Here is a 17149-nt window from a genome sequence, read left to right as displayed (position 1 = left end):
TGATGAATACTATTCACAAAAAAAAAAAAAAAAAAAAAAAGAGCTGGGATTTCACAGGAAAGACAAGGTAATGGAGGCCAGTAGGAAGGTAGGAATTCACTCTGGATCATACTGCCATTAAAGCAATCATTCTCAACCTGTGGGTCACTACCCTGTTGGGGGTTGACTGACCTTTTCACAGGTCATCGAAAACCACAGATATTTACATTATGATCCATAACAGTAGCAAAATTAACAGTTATGAAATGGCAAAAAAAAATTATGGTTGAAGGTCACCACACCATAAGGAACTGTATTAAAGGGTCTCAGCTTGAGGAAGATTGAGAACCACTGCATTGAAAGCTAACGAGGTTATATCTAAAGGACACAAAAGCATCTGACAGGCTTCAAATGGCCAAGTGAAGGCTAAGTATCAAAGCAAGTACATATGATAGTCCACTGTGCCACAACCCTCGTGTCCACAGATGCACAGACCACACGCATGCACGCGCACACAGCTGTACATAAACACGTGAACACAGAGACAGAGAAAGAGCTGGGGCACAGTCCAGTAGTGGTAAAATTGTCTCACATGCACAGTCCTGAATTCATTATCAATACCACAAATAATCAGCTAAGACAGAAGAGAAAACTATTCCTTTCAGTAAGAAACTAGTTAACAGAATACTGGAACTACAAAATCAATGCACTGATTTAGGCAAGTAACCCGTAGACACGAAAGTTAGTGGAAGTCTGTAAAACACTAAGATATGCATACAAAGTCAAGTTTTTCCAAACCGAGACTTAAAACTGCAAGAGGAAAAATGACATTAGAGTAGAAAACAAGTTCTGAACAAGGGGTGCTTTGCTTCCCCGAGGACATCTGACAGTTGCAAACACATTCGTCCAGGTGGCAGTGACACTAGCATCTGCCTGGGAGAAAAGTCAGAAGCTCCCACAATACACATGGCATCTCCAGCCTCCACCCAAGCTTGTCCAGCCAAACGTTAACACTGCAGATCCAAGGAAAACTCAAGCTGCGCTCTCATCTAAAAGATCAGAGTTCACACCACCAGGGTGTGATGACTGCAGGGTACTCCCACTGCCCAAATACACTGACCTCTCCCAACTAAGAAACATCCAACACGAACTGGGAGATTGTCTATGACATAACTGCCCTAGACCCATAAACAATTTGACCATCAAGAAAAATAAATACACAGGAACCACTCCAGGTTAAAAGAGAGTTAAGAGAGCAGATGAGGAAGGCTCTCCTGTTAAGAGGAAGGCTCTCCTGTCAGCTAAGTGAACAGAGCTGACCTGAGAAACACCTCTAGACTGGACAGGAGCATCATGCTAGGGCTGATGTCCTAACTTTGACAGTCATAGTCCATGAATGCACAAATGCTCTGAGGAAACAGGCTGAAGTACTAGAGGCACAAAGACATTAGGTATAGAGACACTCGAGAGACCAGAGTGAGGGGTGCCTGACTCGCAGGTGAGGGTTTAACCCTGGAATCTGGGTTTCTTTCTTCTACTGGCCTTGATTACTCTTCTGCAAGCCAGAAACCACATCAAGAGTTCAGTCACACAGCAATGCATCAAAATGTCATCATCCTCCAAAAGTATCTATCCTCATATCAGCCAAACATCTTGTGTGATTTACTTTCTGTTCTGGTCACATTAACTATTTCAGTATAAGGATAAAATTATTACAATCAGGGATGAAAACTTCACTAAACGTTATTCTTGAAGCTTATTGTTTTAAACTAGTTTATTTGTTTGTTTATTAAAAACAAAACAGGATGCCACTTTGGCCCACACTGGCCTGGAACTTACATAGCTCTGGCTGGCTGTAAACGCCCAGAAGCCTCTGTCTTCAGCCTCCTATGCTGGGATAACAGGTGTGAGCACAGGACACTGCTCTGCTCTACTGGACAGAGAACACCTTTCACCTCTCTATTAAACAATGAGCCGTCCAATCCAGACCTGGATCACGCTATCTGCTCAGCAGACAGAGGCTCATTAGCAAGGACTGTACCTCATTACTTAGCACAAAAGTCTTAGAATTCTATTTTCGACACGTATTCACTGTTTTCAAATCTTAGCAAACACAAACAATCAGCTGATGTGGATTACGTCTGCCGGACGCTCTTGAAGCAGGCTGCCAAAACATGAATTACGCTGCTCATTCCAGCCTGTGTTCCAAGTCTGTCAGCACAGTGTCGCTTCCTTTTGTGCTCATAAATAACCTACACAGTGTGTCAACGCTTAGATGAGACAGTAAATACAAACACAATTCAATTCAACCTGTGCACACCAGGAGAAACTATGGGCTTTGGTTAGGTGCCAAGGAGCTGAAACTTACAGTCCTTTCAGGAGACTTACATGTCTGGGAGAGGAAGAATCAGGCTGAACACTCTAGAAATGAACAGAAAAATATATTATTTTACTCAAGTATCCAGGAATTTCACAAGCAACTTTTCATTTTTTAGTTAAGTGCACAAACTATGGGCTCCATTTCAGATACTCATTTCATTAGAGCACATTGCCAGGGTCTTCATCCCTCACACTCACCCTCTCCCAGCTCACCGTACCCTGCTCCCTTCTTGGTGCTGCCCTTCCTGCCTACACATCTAATAAATACACAGCTCTACGTGTGTGTCTTGGGTACCTAACTGTAGACATGTATGTATCCAATTATGTGTGTGTCTAACTACATGTCTATATTTATACGTGTTATCCAACTATACATACATGTGTCTAACTATATGTGTGTATATACAAATATTTTATGAATATGAGATAAAACCTGTAATATTTATCTGAGTTTGGTTTATTAACATGGTGATCCAGTTCCATCTATTTTTCTGTAAAATAAATGACATTTAATTTCTTTCTTTCTTTGGAGACAGGGTCTCTTCTAACCCCGGCTGTCCGAGAACTCACTGTAAATCAGGCTGGCCTCAAACTTAAAAAAGACCTGCCACCATCAATTCATTCCTCATGGATGAGTAAAAACATGTGTGCATGCATCTAGCTCGTTCTAAATTCTTTTACTTTTTGAGTTTATACCTTTCTCTCTTTCCTTTCCTTCCTCCAACTCCTACCACATACCCTTCCTTGCTCTCTTTCATATTCATGGCCTTTTAGATTTTCTGTTACATGCACATGTGTGTGTAATTTACATGTGTGTTTGATTTCAGGGCTGACCGTTTGTTATTCAATCACTAGTCAGAGGCTCTTCCCCGGGAGGGTCTTTCCCCACTCTCAGCATTTCTTAGTTGCTTGTAGTTCTTTTTTGTCACTATCAACTTTTAAAATGCTTTCTAAGTGCGTTTAGTAAATGTCTCCCAATCAAGAAATCATAAACATTAATTCCAAACATGAAGCAGCACCTCTAGGAAGTATCTCACCAAAACAGTAAACTCAGTGCACACTGCCCTCCATTTTTACTTATTTTGGCCAGTTAATAACTTGCAACTACCCAGCTTAGTGCTTTGAGATGGTGTTCAGTAGATGGGTCAGTCTTTCTGCCGGGCTCTTTACTACATGCAAACCATTTGTAGGATGTGGTACTCAGGAGACACAGAGGAACGTGGGTGAGCTTCTAAGTCCTAGTGAGGTGTGGTGGCTGAACTTACTATCTGCCGGGCACACCAAAATAGTCAAGGGGAACGTGGTGAAAGCCTGTGAACACGTCCTAGTGTCACCATATAGCTCCTTCTCAAATCAGAGAAGCTAGCTCCTCCCTTCCAGGCTGGTCTATTACCAGCCGCGACCACACACTGCACCAAGCATGCTCAGTCTGCCATCTGGCATCTGGCCCTTGGCTGCATATGAGCCTGGGTGATTTTTCAGTTGTCAACCACAAGTCTTCTGAAGCTCTAACTCCTGCTTCCCTTTTCTGTTTATGGCATTACTATTTTTCTAGTCAGCTACTTAAAAAAAAAAAAAAAAGCCTGGAGTTAATGGAGTGAGGGACGCTAGAGCCAGAAAACGAGCTCCTACAGATGAGGGTGACAGGGATAAAGTAACTGAAGAAAAGTCAAGTCTCAGGAGCAGCAACTTTAACTTGTCCACAATTTAATCAGAGACTTAACTACTGTTATTGGAGGAGGAAGGAAAGAACTTGAAATGTCTCCTACTGTGAAAGCAAAGAGACCAGAAAAGAACACTTTCAACCATGGGTGGTAATACGCTATCTCAACCATGTCTGCCAGCATCTAACAGGACTAAAGCCTGCAACGGATGTGAAGCCTTCACAACCAAATCAGGACATAACTCAAACAATGGAGTGTCAACTAAAGCAAAAAAAAGCTGCTTCCCCGGCAATCATATAACCCAGAGGAGGGCAGACAAGGCCCACGGGAGTTCTCACGAAGTCAGCACACTGGAGTAAAGAAGCAACAACAAATGCGTCGTGTGAGAAGCAACAGCCACCACGGCTGCATGGTCACAGTGAGATGTGGCAGTGAGGACGTGGCAATGGAGGACAGAATTAATAGATGTTAAATGACAACAGAAAATGGGGCTGGCAATTCAGAAACAGCGATAACCTATATGGTTTTCTTCAGATGTTAGCTATAATCAGACAGAAAAATCAAGCCAGCCGAGAGCACCAACAGAACTGAAGCAGCGGCTCCCAGCCTGGGGAGGGTTCCACAGAGCAGCAAGGCTAAAGGAAATAACCTACGCAGAGTCAGACATGCTGGCTGAGAGAAGGGAGCACCCTGTTAACAGCCTGCACCGGTTTTAGGCAGTTCGGTCAGACATCAGACGACATAGTGGATTCTCCCATTTCCTAAAATGCTTAAAACTGACAACACAGGTACTTCTGAACCACTAATCTATTTAATTAGTTAATTTGTTAATTAATTTAATTCAGTCAGTACCACAGGGACATCAATATTCTCTTTTTGATGTCCCCTAAGAATAAAAACTATCTCTACTTTTTGACAATATGTTATCCACCAATGAAAAATTTAATAGATCTCATCCATAATACAGAAGGCTCAAAGGTGGGAAAAGAAAGCTTAACGCTGATAAATTAAACCAAAATAAATCTCAAGAACAAAAATTCTTATTTTTTAAAAAAGATCTCCTCCCCCACCCCTCTACCCCCATGTATATGACTACACTGTTGCTGTCTTCAGACACACCAGAAAAGGGCATCAGATCCCATTACAGATGGCTGTGAGCCACCATGTGGTTGCTGTGGATTGAACTCATGACCTCTGGAAGAGCAGTCAAAGCTCTTAACTCCTGAGCCATTTCTCCAGCTCTGCAAATTCTTATTTAAACAATCACTTTTAAAGAATTAGTTTTTAGTAAATTCAATTTACATACTATTACTTTTTAAAGTTTATACCCTGCCTTGGACCCTACATCATCCAATGTAAACCTCCATGGAAAATAAACCAAAAGTTATCATCCTGTGGCAAGTTGGTGGCCTTAAACACAGCACAGAAGGCAGAGACAGTGGTACCTTGAGCAGTGAGTACTGACAGCTAGCTATCACCAGGCAGAACTGGAACACCCAGATATCTCTGAAGAAGCCTTGGATGAGAAGGATGGATCCCAAAAAAGCCACAAGAATAGCCAGGACAACAGCTAATATATTCTCCAGGATCTCACGGTTTCTGTAGATGGAAAATTAATAAGCAGGTCTGTCATGAATACAAGAAATTCATCAGACTGATAAATGGAAGGCATCTCTATGAAGCCTGCTAGGGTTCAGTTTGGATGCCTGGTCTGAACAACATTTCAGATTGTAATGGAAAAAAAAAAACCGACCATCTATGGACATGATTACACAGCTGCCCTGTGACACCATGACTCTTGCCCACCCTCATCCTGCTGTAAGGTGAACACATGCTTGCCTTTAGCTTTTGCAACATTTTCTACGTAGATGAATCCAAATATCATCAGCTTTTTATTCCTCCTGTTTTCTGTCAAAGCTGAAAGTTTTCTATAACCTCAGGGACAAGTCTTTTGTTTCATGTATTTTGCGGTCTCATGTTCCATGTTTACCCTTATGACTGATTTCGATTTAGCTTTTGTGATATAATCCAAGGTAGAGATTCAAAATGTATTTTTTGCATACAGAAATCTGCTATTTCAGTGGCAGGCCTCCGCTTCAGTGATTTGCATAGTATTTAAATAACTCTTGGGCCTGGAGCATTCTCTTAGAAAAGTTCCAAATGGTGGTTCCCACTTATTTAGATGGATCTATGATAATTATGTCTTTTAAGGAAGTTGTCTTTTCCATTTGTCTACTGTCAACTGAATGTCACAAAGCTGTTGTTTTTACGCTCTTTAATTCCTGAGGGGTTGGTAGTGACATCACGCCTCACAGTTCATCCGGTGTCTCCTCCTCATCACTGCTGCTCCCCAAGATGCAGTCTCTTGTCCCCTTGGTTTCTGTTTCCTTGTTGTGTGCTTGCCTGTCCTTGGTTAGGATAAGCGATGATGTGTTTAGCTTCCTGATGCAGAGGTGAAGCCAGAGGTCTGAGGTCTTCAACACTGGCCTTGAGCAAGCCTAGGCCATGGGCAGGCAGGCTCCTCCCACTGCGTCTGCTCACGTTACCCTGGTTTCTTCACTGTGCACTGAGAGCTTTCATATAAAACACAGTTTCCACCACCATTTCTTCACGTTTTGTCTCTTGAAGTTGCTCTACAGCACACCCACTGGTTTGACGCTCTTCCACTGCATCGCTCTGCGTGGCCCTCCTGACGTGCCTACGGCTTCACTCATCTTTCCTCCTAAGGCCTGACTACCAGTATCCAACCTAGTCCAGATTCCAATGGTGACACCGCAATAGTCAACTCCCTAAGTATGATTTGGAGTGTGTTTTCCTATCTTTCATGTCTCCACTTAATTTTTCAAATAAATAGAATACAGTTCTAATTATTTTAAAGTAATATCTGCTCATAGTTAGCATCCCTACAAATTATAGGTTGGTCTTAATTTATTCCTTTTCCCGTGTGTTCTATTTTCTCACTTTGCAAAGCTGAGCAGATGCCAGCTGTCACTCACTACTTGCTGGGTGGGACGTATTTCTGGATTTCTATTAATCTTGAATCTGTTATGCTACTTTGATCCTTGGGGTCTTGCTTTTATGATTTGTTTAGTAGGTCTGAAGCAGTGCACAGGAGGCTAATGATGCTACACTTTTAAAGCAAGATCTTCCTAAGCAGATAGCTGTTCAGATACAGGAACCAATCTTGGTCAGCTGAGCATAGGAAAGCCCGCTACACATCTCCATTGCTCCCAAACAGCTTCCTTCTATGGTATTCTAGACTACGAACTCCAGGACCCTCAGTTTCACCACTGTATCCCAAGATATATACTGAATTTTACGTTCTCCCTTCCTGAGTCACAAAACTAGGAACTCAAAACACACAGAGTTATGATTTAGGATGTGCACTATCCGCCCCTAGGCTCACTGCCTTCTACTGACTTTTCTCCATGGTTCTGTTTGCCTCTGCTTGTGTATAGTGACGGTAAATCCAGCAGTGTTCCTACTTGTTGACTGGAAGCAGTTGCTGGTCAGCAAGTCTGTAATAAACAAATAGGCCTACCACTAAGCCTCTACTGGTAAAGGACAGGGGACAGGCTTCCTCCACCAACCTGTATATTTGGGATCACAGCACCTATAATCGTAAGATCATAAAACACTCCACAAACTCTTCTAAGAATCAACTCACATTAATAATAAACACATATCGTTATGGAAAGAGCGAGCGGTTAATGGGTTTGAGAGAATTAATGTTTAAAAGTTACTGTAAGTCTGATCTCAAGAGGACGAAAATAGAAAGCATTTTACAACATGATTCTCGGGTGAAAACATGAATAGCTAATTAGGAAGAATTCAGTTTAAGAATCTTTTCTCCACATCTTTAAAACCATGCTCTGGTCTTACCTATCAAACAGCGCCAACAGAGTGAGTCTGTCAAAGTTAATGCCAATCCAGAGCTGGGGTAGGATCCAAAAGCGGTAATAGTGCTTCACTTTTTGGGCAGCTTCTTCAGTGGGACCATAAGTGGCTGCCAAGTCAGGGCTTAGGTCAATGTCCTGCTGCTCCAACAGATCTGTGTCAATGGTCAACAGTCTATTCAACCGAATCTGTGGGAGAGAAAGCTAAAAGCTTGCTGGAACTGAAAGGGTTACATACTCTTAATCAAATTAGGACTCAAAGTTTCTCAGCTAGTAAATTACTTAAGCTCCTAATTCTCTATTTTTCTCAAGGAGTTCATTCCTTGTGAAAACTCCCTGATGCTTACAATCGACAGAAGGTAACAACAGGCAACAAATCAAATCAAATCAAATCAAATCTGGTCAACCGACCTTAAGGTGTTAAAAGATGTTAAGCTGGTGAGGTCAGCAACTGCCCTTTCTGAGGGTCACTGGGGCCTCCTCTTCTGTCATATTTAAGTTCCTTTGTCATTAAGGTATGAACCATACTGCCAATTTAAATCTGAGCCCTTACCTCTCACCCCCCACACTGTCAGTCCCATGGTGGGCATTTGTTTTTAATGCCCCTTTTGTGCTAGCAGGCTCCTCACCTGAACTACACAGCACAAAACAAACTATTAATTTCGTAACTTTAATTTTTCTATTCACCAGTTCTGCAGTTGCCCTCCCTTCCTTCTGTCAAATGTGCTGGCCTTGCCACAGCAAAGGGGGAAGCCAGCACTCAGTATTCTGCAGTCTCCGTTCCTCAGCCAATGAGAGTGGAGACAATAGTACGGTTGTCTTTCCTGCTTCTGGCAGGCAAAGCCTTTACTATCCCAAACCACATGGGACAGTCAGGACAAAATTGCTGGTCTTGATGTTTAAATATTGATTGATACTTCTCCAAACATTTTCTTATCGACTCTCCTAGCATTTCACAATTCTAGCACTATAGATGTTTTTGGCAAGATAATGTTCATATAGGGGCTGTGCCAAACACTGCAGAATGACTCTCAGCATCCCTTGTCCCCGTCTCCTGTTTACAGTGGCATTCCTCCGGCTGTGTCAAGACACACGTTTCCAGATACAGCCAAATATCCACTGGCTGGAAACCGCCGCTCCACGCTCTTCACACCCCAGTCTTAAAGCCTGCTCACAACTCATCTTCAAGAATCCACTAGACAGCCACTAGACAGAAGGCTCACACTAAAAGCCATCCACATCACCAACAAGGGTTCTTCTACTTTACGCTTTCCAACTTAAATCACAGGCATCGTCATGTCAAAAGCAGTGTTTTAAGATCCCCATTCTGTCAGCTTGTACAGCACAGTCTCATGTTGTTACTTAGTTTTCTCTCAACACACACAGTAGTCAGTAAGTGAGTGAACAGTCAACAGATAGTTTTTAAACAACATCAAATCCTGTTGTTCAATGTGAGACTGCCGAATAGCACAGCAGATGGCTCGGCAGGTTACGGTACTTGCCGCCAAGCCTGAGTGTGATCTCCAGGACCAACTCCCTTGAGTTGTGTCCGACCTCCACATGTGCACGCGTTCTCATAAACACATAAAATGAACAATTAAGAAAACAGAGAGACAGACAAGAAGAAAGAGCACGGTACAATCAGACAATGGTAAGTGGTCCTTTTCAAACCTGCTTAATATAAAGCAATGTACCTTTGGCTCACACATACATACAGGGCTAACTCAAGTCTGTGAGGGCACAAGATCCATGGAGGCAAAGCAAAGGGAATTTTGTCCCAGTTTCCAAAAAAAGCAACATTTTGTGATTTCATTACTTTGAGTGATTTTATGGGCATCTATATAAATGAACTATTCAGATTGAATCTAAAAATATATCACTCTATAAAAATTAAAAAGCTTACCATATCATGTGGATAAAATCGAACTGAGGTAGAACTTGATACATGAGAATCCGTGTCACTAAAACAAAATGAAAAAGACTTTAGGGAGTAAACAGCTGGTCAAACAGTGTTTTGTTTGTCTGGTTGGTTTTTAAATTCAATTAACAACTGGACAGGGTTTAGACTAGCTTCACTTCCATGTAAATACCAAAGAGCAGGTCTTCATTTCCCTAAGTTATGACCCAGAGCTCTGTGTTAGTGCCTAAGTTCAGCCTGCCTACTGAGCTGACTGGAACAGTATGGACAAAATAAACTTAATCTACGATACGAAACAGACTGACAAGGACCGATATGGTTGCTTGGATTTCAGAACTTGAGACTATCACAGTCACAGTGCAAGGGACCACTCTCCTGCTGAGTTCCTTGGGGGAAACCCCCAACCCCACTTTTCTATCATCACAGAATCACTAACTGCCAGGGTAGATTCTGAGATAAGACTAGATCAGCAGTTAACCTGGGTACTGTAAGTTCCACTGGTTTAAAAGGCACTAGAGAAAATATGTGAACTGCCGAAGTTACGTTAACAGATACGTACAGCCCATGGGGGGAGTCCTAAAGTAAGAATCAAATGGCTATTGTGACAAAGTAAACTAATTAATCATGGATTTCAAAGCAACAGTGGGAATTGAATTAATAAGGCTATTTCTTTAAGAAAAAATCAGTATACTTTATACTATAAAAGAGTATACGATTTAAATATCTAATTTATTTGTTTTTTCCTAGAATTTTTAACAAAATTATTTAATGGAAGAAAACTAACTAGTGAATCTAAACTTCACTGTAGCTATTTTTCTTACTAATATATTAATATATTTCTTTTTATATCATATAATATAAAGAGGACATTGGATATCTAGTTAATCTGGAACTGGGCAAACTCTATCCCATAAGGTTTAATGAAAATTTTTACACTTTCCCCACAACAAAACAGAAAAATCAAACAAAAACCATCCTTAATTGTGTAGAAATGAATGCATTATAAGTATTAAACTTGATATAAACATTTCTAAAATAACGTCTATTTCACAGGTGAGCTTACAGTTAGTAACAATTCACTTTATGTCTGAAAATGAGCGAGAGTGGACAGTAGTGTTCTTACAACAAGACAACTCATCTGACCAGGGTGAGTGTAGCCATTCCACAGCATGTATAATCTTCTAAAAATATCAGGGCATGCAATAGCGGTGTGTATAGTGTTTTTATCCATTAGAAAAAAAATAAGTTTTAAAACAAGCTTCTACATCTCACAAGGTAAACCTTAAACACTGAGTCACATGGTTTGACATCTCTACACCTACCAGATATTGGACGCTCTTCTTGCTGCTGGTTCAAAGTTCACAAGTGACATGTCACAGCCCCCCGTCTCATAGAGCGTAGATGAGAACTTACCTAGCAAATCAACAAGTTTTAAAAGGTACATTAGGAGAGTCAGTTTTCTTAATTTCCTAAATTTCCCAATGTTTTACAAAACTCCTCTAACCCATCTTTTTTTTTTTTTTTTTTTTGGTTCTTTTTTTCGGAGCTGGGGACCGAACCCAGGGCCTTGCGCTTCCTAGGTAAGTGCTCTACCACTGAGCTAAATCCCCAGCCCCATCCTCTAACCCATCTTAAAACCACAGTCTCCATGCACTTGAGGAGGACCTGGGGTAAAATGGCAGCGTACGTGATCAGTATTCAGAGGAGGAGGAGGTTTGAGTTGGCTCCCTTCTTCTCCTCAACTGAGATAATCATAGGACAAAGGACTGAATGTTTCAAATCCACCTTGACATGAGTGGTGCTATGCCAAACTGCTTAAAGGTTGAGACAGTTCAAACTTTACAACAACAAAATTATTATTTTTATTTTGCTCAGAAGAAATGAAAAGTCAAAATGGCTCAAAGGAAGTTAATATTGGTGCTAATTAAACCACTTATTAGCATCACTAGTTATACAATATTTCCACAGGAGTTGTGTAAACATTTTGGAGTGACAATTTTATAGCTCTATAAAATCTAAAGGGATTAGAAATCAAACTAGCTAAACACACAAGAACTAAAACCTAGCTCTCAGAAGTTCTGCTCAGTCCCATGCCCCTTCCCAGCAGCCCCTGCTGCAAAGCTGTTACCCACAATGATGGCACAGTACGGCCTATGCCACAGTACCCTACTCAATGCCACCTGACTGTGATGGCACAGTCTAGAATAGTTCCTCTCTATATTTGAAAAGTACGAGGAAAATAAGTAAAATGAATACAACAAGGAAATAATAGCACAAAAGCCCAGCTGTCTTTTTTTTTTTTTCTTTTTTTCGGAGCTGGGGACCGAACCCAGGGCCTTGCGGTTGCTAGGCAAGCGCTCTACCACTGAGCTAAATCCCCAACCCCAAGCCCCGTTGTCTTAAAACAAACTCTACTATGTAAGCCAGTTCCTATTAATGAAATTTTAAAACCCAGACCCCACTTGAAATGCCTTCCTAAAAATGCCTTCCTAAGGATGTATGGAGGCCTAACTATGATGGAGGGCACATAAATAAACCAACATACATTTTTATGAAGCCAACAAGATAAGGTATATAATTTGGCAACTACATGGTCTTGTCAAGGAGTTGAGAATTTATGAGGGTTTGTTTTAGAAGCTGGAATAACTGAGATTCTACGGTCTCTTATCTAGGCTAGGCTTGAACTCCCTATTTAGTCAAAGATGACCTGGAATTTCCATTTTGCTCTTCTCTAATGTCCACAGGCATGTGCCTCTATACCCAGTTTTCACAGTGCTGGGGCTACAACCCAGGGCTTTGTGCACACTAGACAAATGCTGGACTCTGCTACATCCTAGTCCTAAACATGAACAATCTTTAAACAGTGTAAACTAAAATTGTTTTCACAGTTTCACATATACACATAGTATACACTGAGTTCTGATTACTGGCACTCAATATCAAGACTCTTAAAGACTTCCAGAACATTTTAACTATAATTGAATTTTTAACAGGACCCCGTCCCAAGTAGTAAATAAGATTGCTTTATTACATTCTACTGGCCACAAGATAAAATATGTAAAATTTTACTTTACCATTGTATTGTCTGTCAGAATAACATACTAGGTTAAGTCAAATGAACAGGTTTATGAAATAGTCACTTCAACAAAGACAGAGGGAATTAACTCCCTACATTCTGAGTGAAGGGGCAATACGGAGCTAGTGACAAGTCCCAGTATTTTAACTATTAGAGCAAACATAAAAAGAGAAACATTCTCTGCCTGTGTGTTATTTCTTACTTTTAAAGGGTGAACTGTGAAGTATGTGGATTTTCAAAGACTGCTCAATCTCTTGCTTCAGTCAGTCCCAAATATTTAAAAAACCAAACTAGCAGCCACAACTGGGACAATAAAGCTGTCAATCTGCTTACTTCCTACTGGAAATTCCCCCAAGTATAGTAGAGTGGGCTGCAGAAATTGCTATTGGATGTGTGCCACGTTCAACAGGAGAGGAACTTCTACACTGGGTGTCACGTTCAAAAGGAGAGGAACGTCTACACTGTCCCAAGGCACAATGTGCACATATTTTGGATCTCTGTTAATTTTGTACTTAACAGTTCAAATCACTGCAGGCTTTACAGCGAGTTCCAGTAACGTTGTCTTCTCCATACATTTACAACACTATCTCTACACAGGCTGGAACTGAAAGATGCTGTGTCTGTAACTTTTGAATGCAGCAGTGACGAACATGAATTCATTTTGTATGCCATCCTTTATGTGTAGGTATTTAATTTTAAAAATATAAAAATGACTTCATTTTAACCAAAGAATGTAAGATCAACTTTTCTAGAACTTGGAAATTTCAGCATTTTGGCACTTAAAATTGTAACTCTGAATGTCTCTATATAAACCAATGACTTAAAAAGTAATACCATTTGGTGAGGATATACATATATGTAACAACAGTTAAAGGAAAAGAGGCCAAAGGTGAATTTGGTGGGAGGGGTGATATGTGGGAGGGGTTGGGAGGGGAATGGAAAGAACAAAATGATAGAACAATTTTAATTAAAAATAGAGTAACGAAAGTTAGATATTTAAACAAAAACGAAACAAGTCTCAGAAATGAGAGCACTGAACGGGCGTGTCTCCAACAGTACTGTGATTCTGAGAAGCTCGGTGTCTGCCTCCCCTCCACAAAGTTGAAGGTGTGCTCAGGCTCTTAGAGGAAAGTGGGACACAGCACAGCAAGTCCTGGAACCCACGTGCACGGTGCCTTTCCTGCTTCACCGCATAGCACACGCCCTGCACTCACTCTGTGCACAGAGCAAGTGACAGCCACAGTCCTTCACTTCCTTCACAAGATAAACACACCGGGGCGAAGACACAGAGCTTTAGGTCTCAGTGAAAACCTTAGTAACGCTGCACTGCATCAATCTGATAATCTAGCAAAGGAAAATCTATCCCTTAAACTAAAACAACTCTACGCTACCAGTGTTTATAACAATCGGAATATTCAAATCCACACTCTAAACTCAAAATGTTCTTATGCTTCCATTTAATATACAGCATGTGAAAACCCTCAAATTGACATTCCTTCTTACAGAATGGACATAAGCCAGGGAGAAGACAAATCTTCCATGAGTACGCCTGCCCCATTTGAACTGTAACTGTAAACGAATCAGGACTCTACTGCCAGTTCATAATTAGCCATGTCTGAAAGGGTCAGTCAGGAGTCAAGAAAAGAAAAAGAAAAACAACTTACGACCAAACAAACATGACAACTGGAATTTCTGACTTATAAAACTATCATCTGCAAGGCAATTACTAAAAACAAAAGAAAAGTTAACGCAGCTAGCATTTGTCATCAATGAATATCTAACAATTAATACTACTGCCAGCAAGAACTCAACCTGTTAATCATGTACTATCTTCCTGAGTAGGAAAGTCTCACAGCAGCCTTAGGGAAGAATGTGAACCGCCAACAGTGGGCAGCCGGAAGTGCAGAGTGGGTGTTCTAAGAGCAGACATGACACTTCCGGACGTGGGGCAGTCAGGGAGCGCTCCAACTTCATCCATCTGGACAGGGCTCACCACACGGTACACAGCACAGACTCTCACCTTCTAAACTCCTAGGATACCCTTGCTGCTCCCTTTACCTGCCTGCATGTTCTGGAAGGAGGAGCCTAGTAGGGCAGATCTCTTTAATCCTCCAGTGACCACCAACAAAAGACCTTTTATTTTCCTGAACCCTTCCTGTTGGATTTTAAGCCTGCTTGTCCTCTGGGTCTTCCAAGTCTGAGCCTGGTACGGTGCCTTATTGGAGCTCCCTGCTTATGAAGTATTACTCTTAAGAGTAGAGAAGGGCTCCAGGAGCTGAGATACATGGAGGGTGGTTATGTAAGTAGTTTCAGAAGACTTAGAGAAACCATATACTCTTAAGTACTAATGTTTACGTCTGGTCCGTTAAGTATCCTGCTCCATCTCACCATGACTGTATTATACGTCTACGAGCGAAGGCTTAATGATCCTCAGCTCTGACTCAATGGAGAGATGTCCTTACTGCCATGAATGGTGGCTCTTAAGTCTCCGAGGTAACCTGAGTTTTCATCCAGACAGAAATGACTCACTGCATTTCAGGCTAATGGACTTCTTTCTCCCCACACTAGGAGCCAGCAAACTTTCTCTGAGGAACCAGATAATAAACACCTCAAGCTTTGTGGTCCTGATACGTTACTGTCAGAACACGGTCCAAGAATGGAGTGCGCTAAGAGAACTCTGTATGCCTGTGAGAAAACTCCAGGAAAGCAAGACAAACGTTTTGTGACCTCGGTTTCTTCAAAGACGTGAGATGTGCTTTCTTGGCCTTCCCAGGAGTGGCAGACAGGAGCTTACTGCAGATTATTCACTACAACTAGTTAGTCATTTGTTTATATGCCTTTAAGAAAAAAGCATGTTTCTGCCACGTCTGTGGCTTGCCCTGGTGCATGTAAGCTGCATTCACGTGAGTGCTCTTAACCCTCGGAGGATAAACTGTCAAATGCTCGAAAAAGGTTGGCTACTGCAGGAGGCTTTATTTAGTCTGCCTCATTCTCAGGCCCTTCTCCCAGGCCACAATGCCAACCAGAGCCATAAACACTCTTGCCATGCAACGTTCAGGTCTGTCATTGCAGCGTAAAGCCACCACAAAACACATTTTCTTTATTTGTTTATAAAATTAAGTGTCAAGCTGGCCCAGCCCACAGCTGTAGTCTGCTAACCTGTGCTCCACCAGAGTCTCAGGCTACTAAAACCCCCTAAACTTAATTCTTTTAAGAAAGGTTTTCTTTTCAATGATGATGTGTACGTGTATGTGCTGAGTGTGGGCTTGGACACCTGAGTGAAGTGCTTATGGAAGTCAGAAGAGGACATTTTGTAAGTTTAACTGTTCAGACCCAGCTTGTCCTCCACACAACCCTGTGACAGGGCTTTAGGAGTGTGACAAAGAGGGCAGATGTGAGAAGCCTGTTTAAAGGGGCCTGTGGAAGACACTAGAGTGCACAGGGACAGTACTGATGTGTTTATTGAAAGCCACCGTCCCCAAACCTGCTTGTCTCATCATGCTCCTTCATCCCCAAGTCAGCTGAACCTCGCAAGGGACACACGCGCTCAAACTGCTCTTGTGCCATTGCCAACTCATGTATTAGTTCAGAGGGGCAAGCACTCTGGTGGTATTTATGACTCGTAGAGTGGTCAAGTAAACTAAAGGGCAAGCTACGTGACAGGAGGAGACACCTACAACTTGACAAGTGAGTCAAATCCATCCCTAACCACCATGAGGGCCACCAACCTAGTTTTGAAAACTGAGGCACATACGGGGATATGTATGGTGTATGCATGCCCCCAAACAGTCAGGAGAGGCCTGCCATCCACAGTCACACAGGATACCCACACTTCAGCCACAGTAAGATGCCATCAAGGTTAAAAACAGGCCAACAACAGCAAGACACTGGCAAGGATACAGAACTGCTTTGTTGCTATTGGTGCTGCTGGGCTGTGTGTGGTGTATGCTACAGGAGGACATCAGGTGTCCTGCTATATTACTCTCTGCCCTATTCCTTTGAGACAGGGCCCCTCACTGAACCTGGAACTAGGCCAGTAACTAACCCCAGTGACCCTCCTGTCTCTGCCTCCCACAGTCCTGGGGTTACATGTGGCCCCATTTAGCTTCTCACATGGGTGGTGGGGATTTGAACTCAGGGTCCTTGTGCTTACACAGCAAATACTCTTACCCACCTAGTCATCTCCCTAGCTCTAATTAAAATAATAATTAGGGCTGAGGCAGATCCAACGGCAGTG

The 17149-nt window shown here is 41.9% G+C and overlaps 1 protein-coding gene across 17 annotated transcripts in view; it reads right to left on the bottom strand.

Annotated features, from left to right (window-relative positions):
- Pcnx1 (pecanex 1) overlaps positions 1-17149 on the bottom strand; it is a 137192-nt gene that overhangs the window by 41368 nt on the left and 78675 nt on the right. For 10 of the 17 annotated variants that reach the window (XM_087553286.1, XM_087553287.1, XM_087553291.1 and 7 more), the window contains 5 exons: positions 11159-11249; positions 9822-9879; positions 7905-8107; positions 5468-5621; positions 2368-2400 (listed from right to left, as the gene is read on the bottom strand). In XM_087553286.1, the coding sequence (XP_087409412.1) occupies positions 2368-2400; positions 5468-5621; positions 7905-8107; positions 9822-9879; positions 11159-11249 (539 nt within the window). 17 annotated transcript variants of the gene reach the window in all.

Source organism: Rattus norvegicus, chromosome 6, assembly GCF_021556685.1.
Source record: "Rattus norvegicus strain SHRSP/BbbUtx chromosome 6, alternate assembly SHRSP_T2T, whole genome shotgun sequence".
Lineage (NCBI taxonomy): Eukaryota > Metazoa > Chordata > Mammalia > Rodentia > Muridae > Rattus > Rattus norvegicus.
Note: the sequence above shows the minus strand (reverse complement) of the source record. Positions and strands in the feature narration are given on the sequence as shown.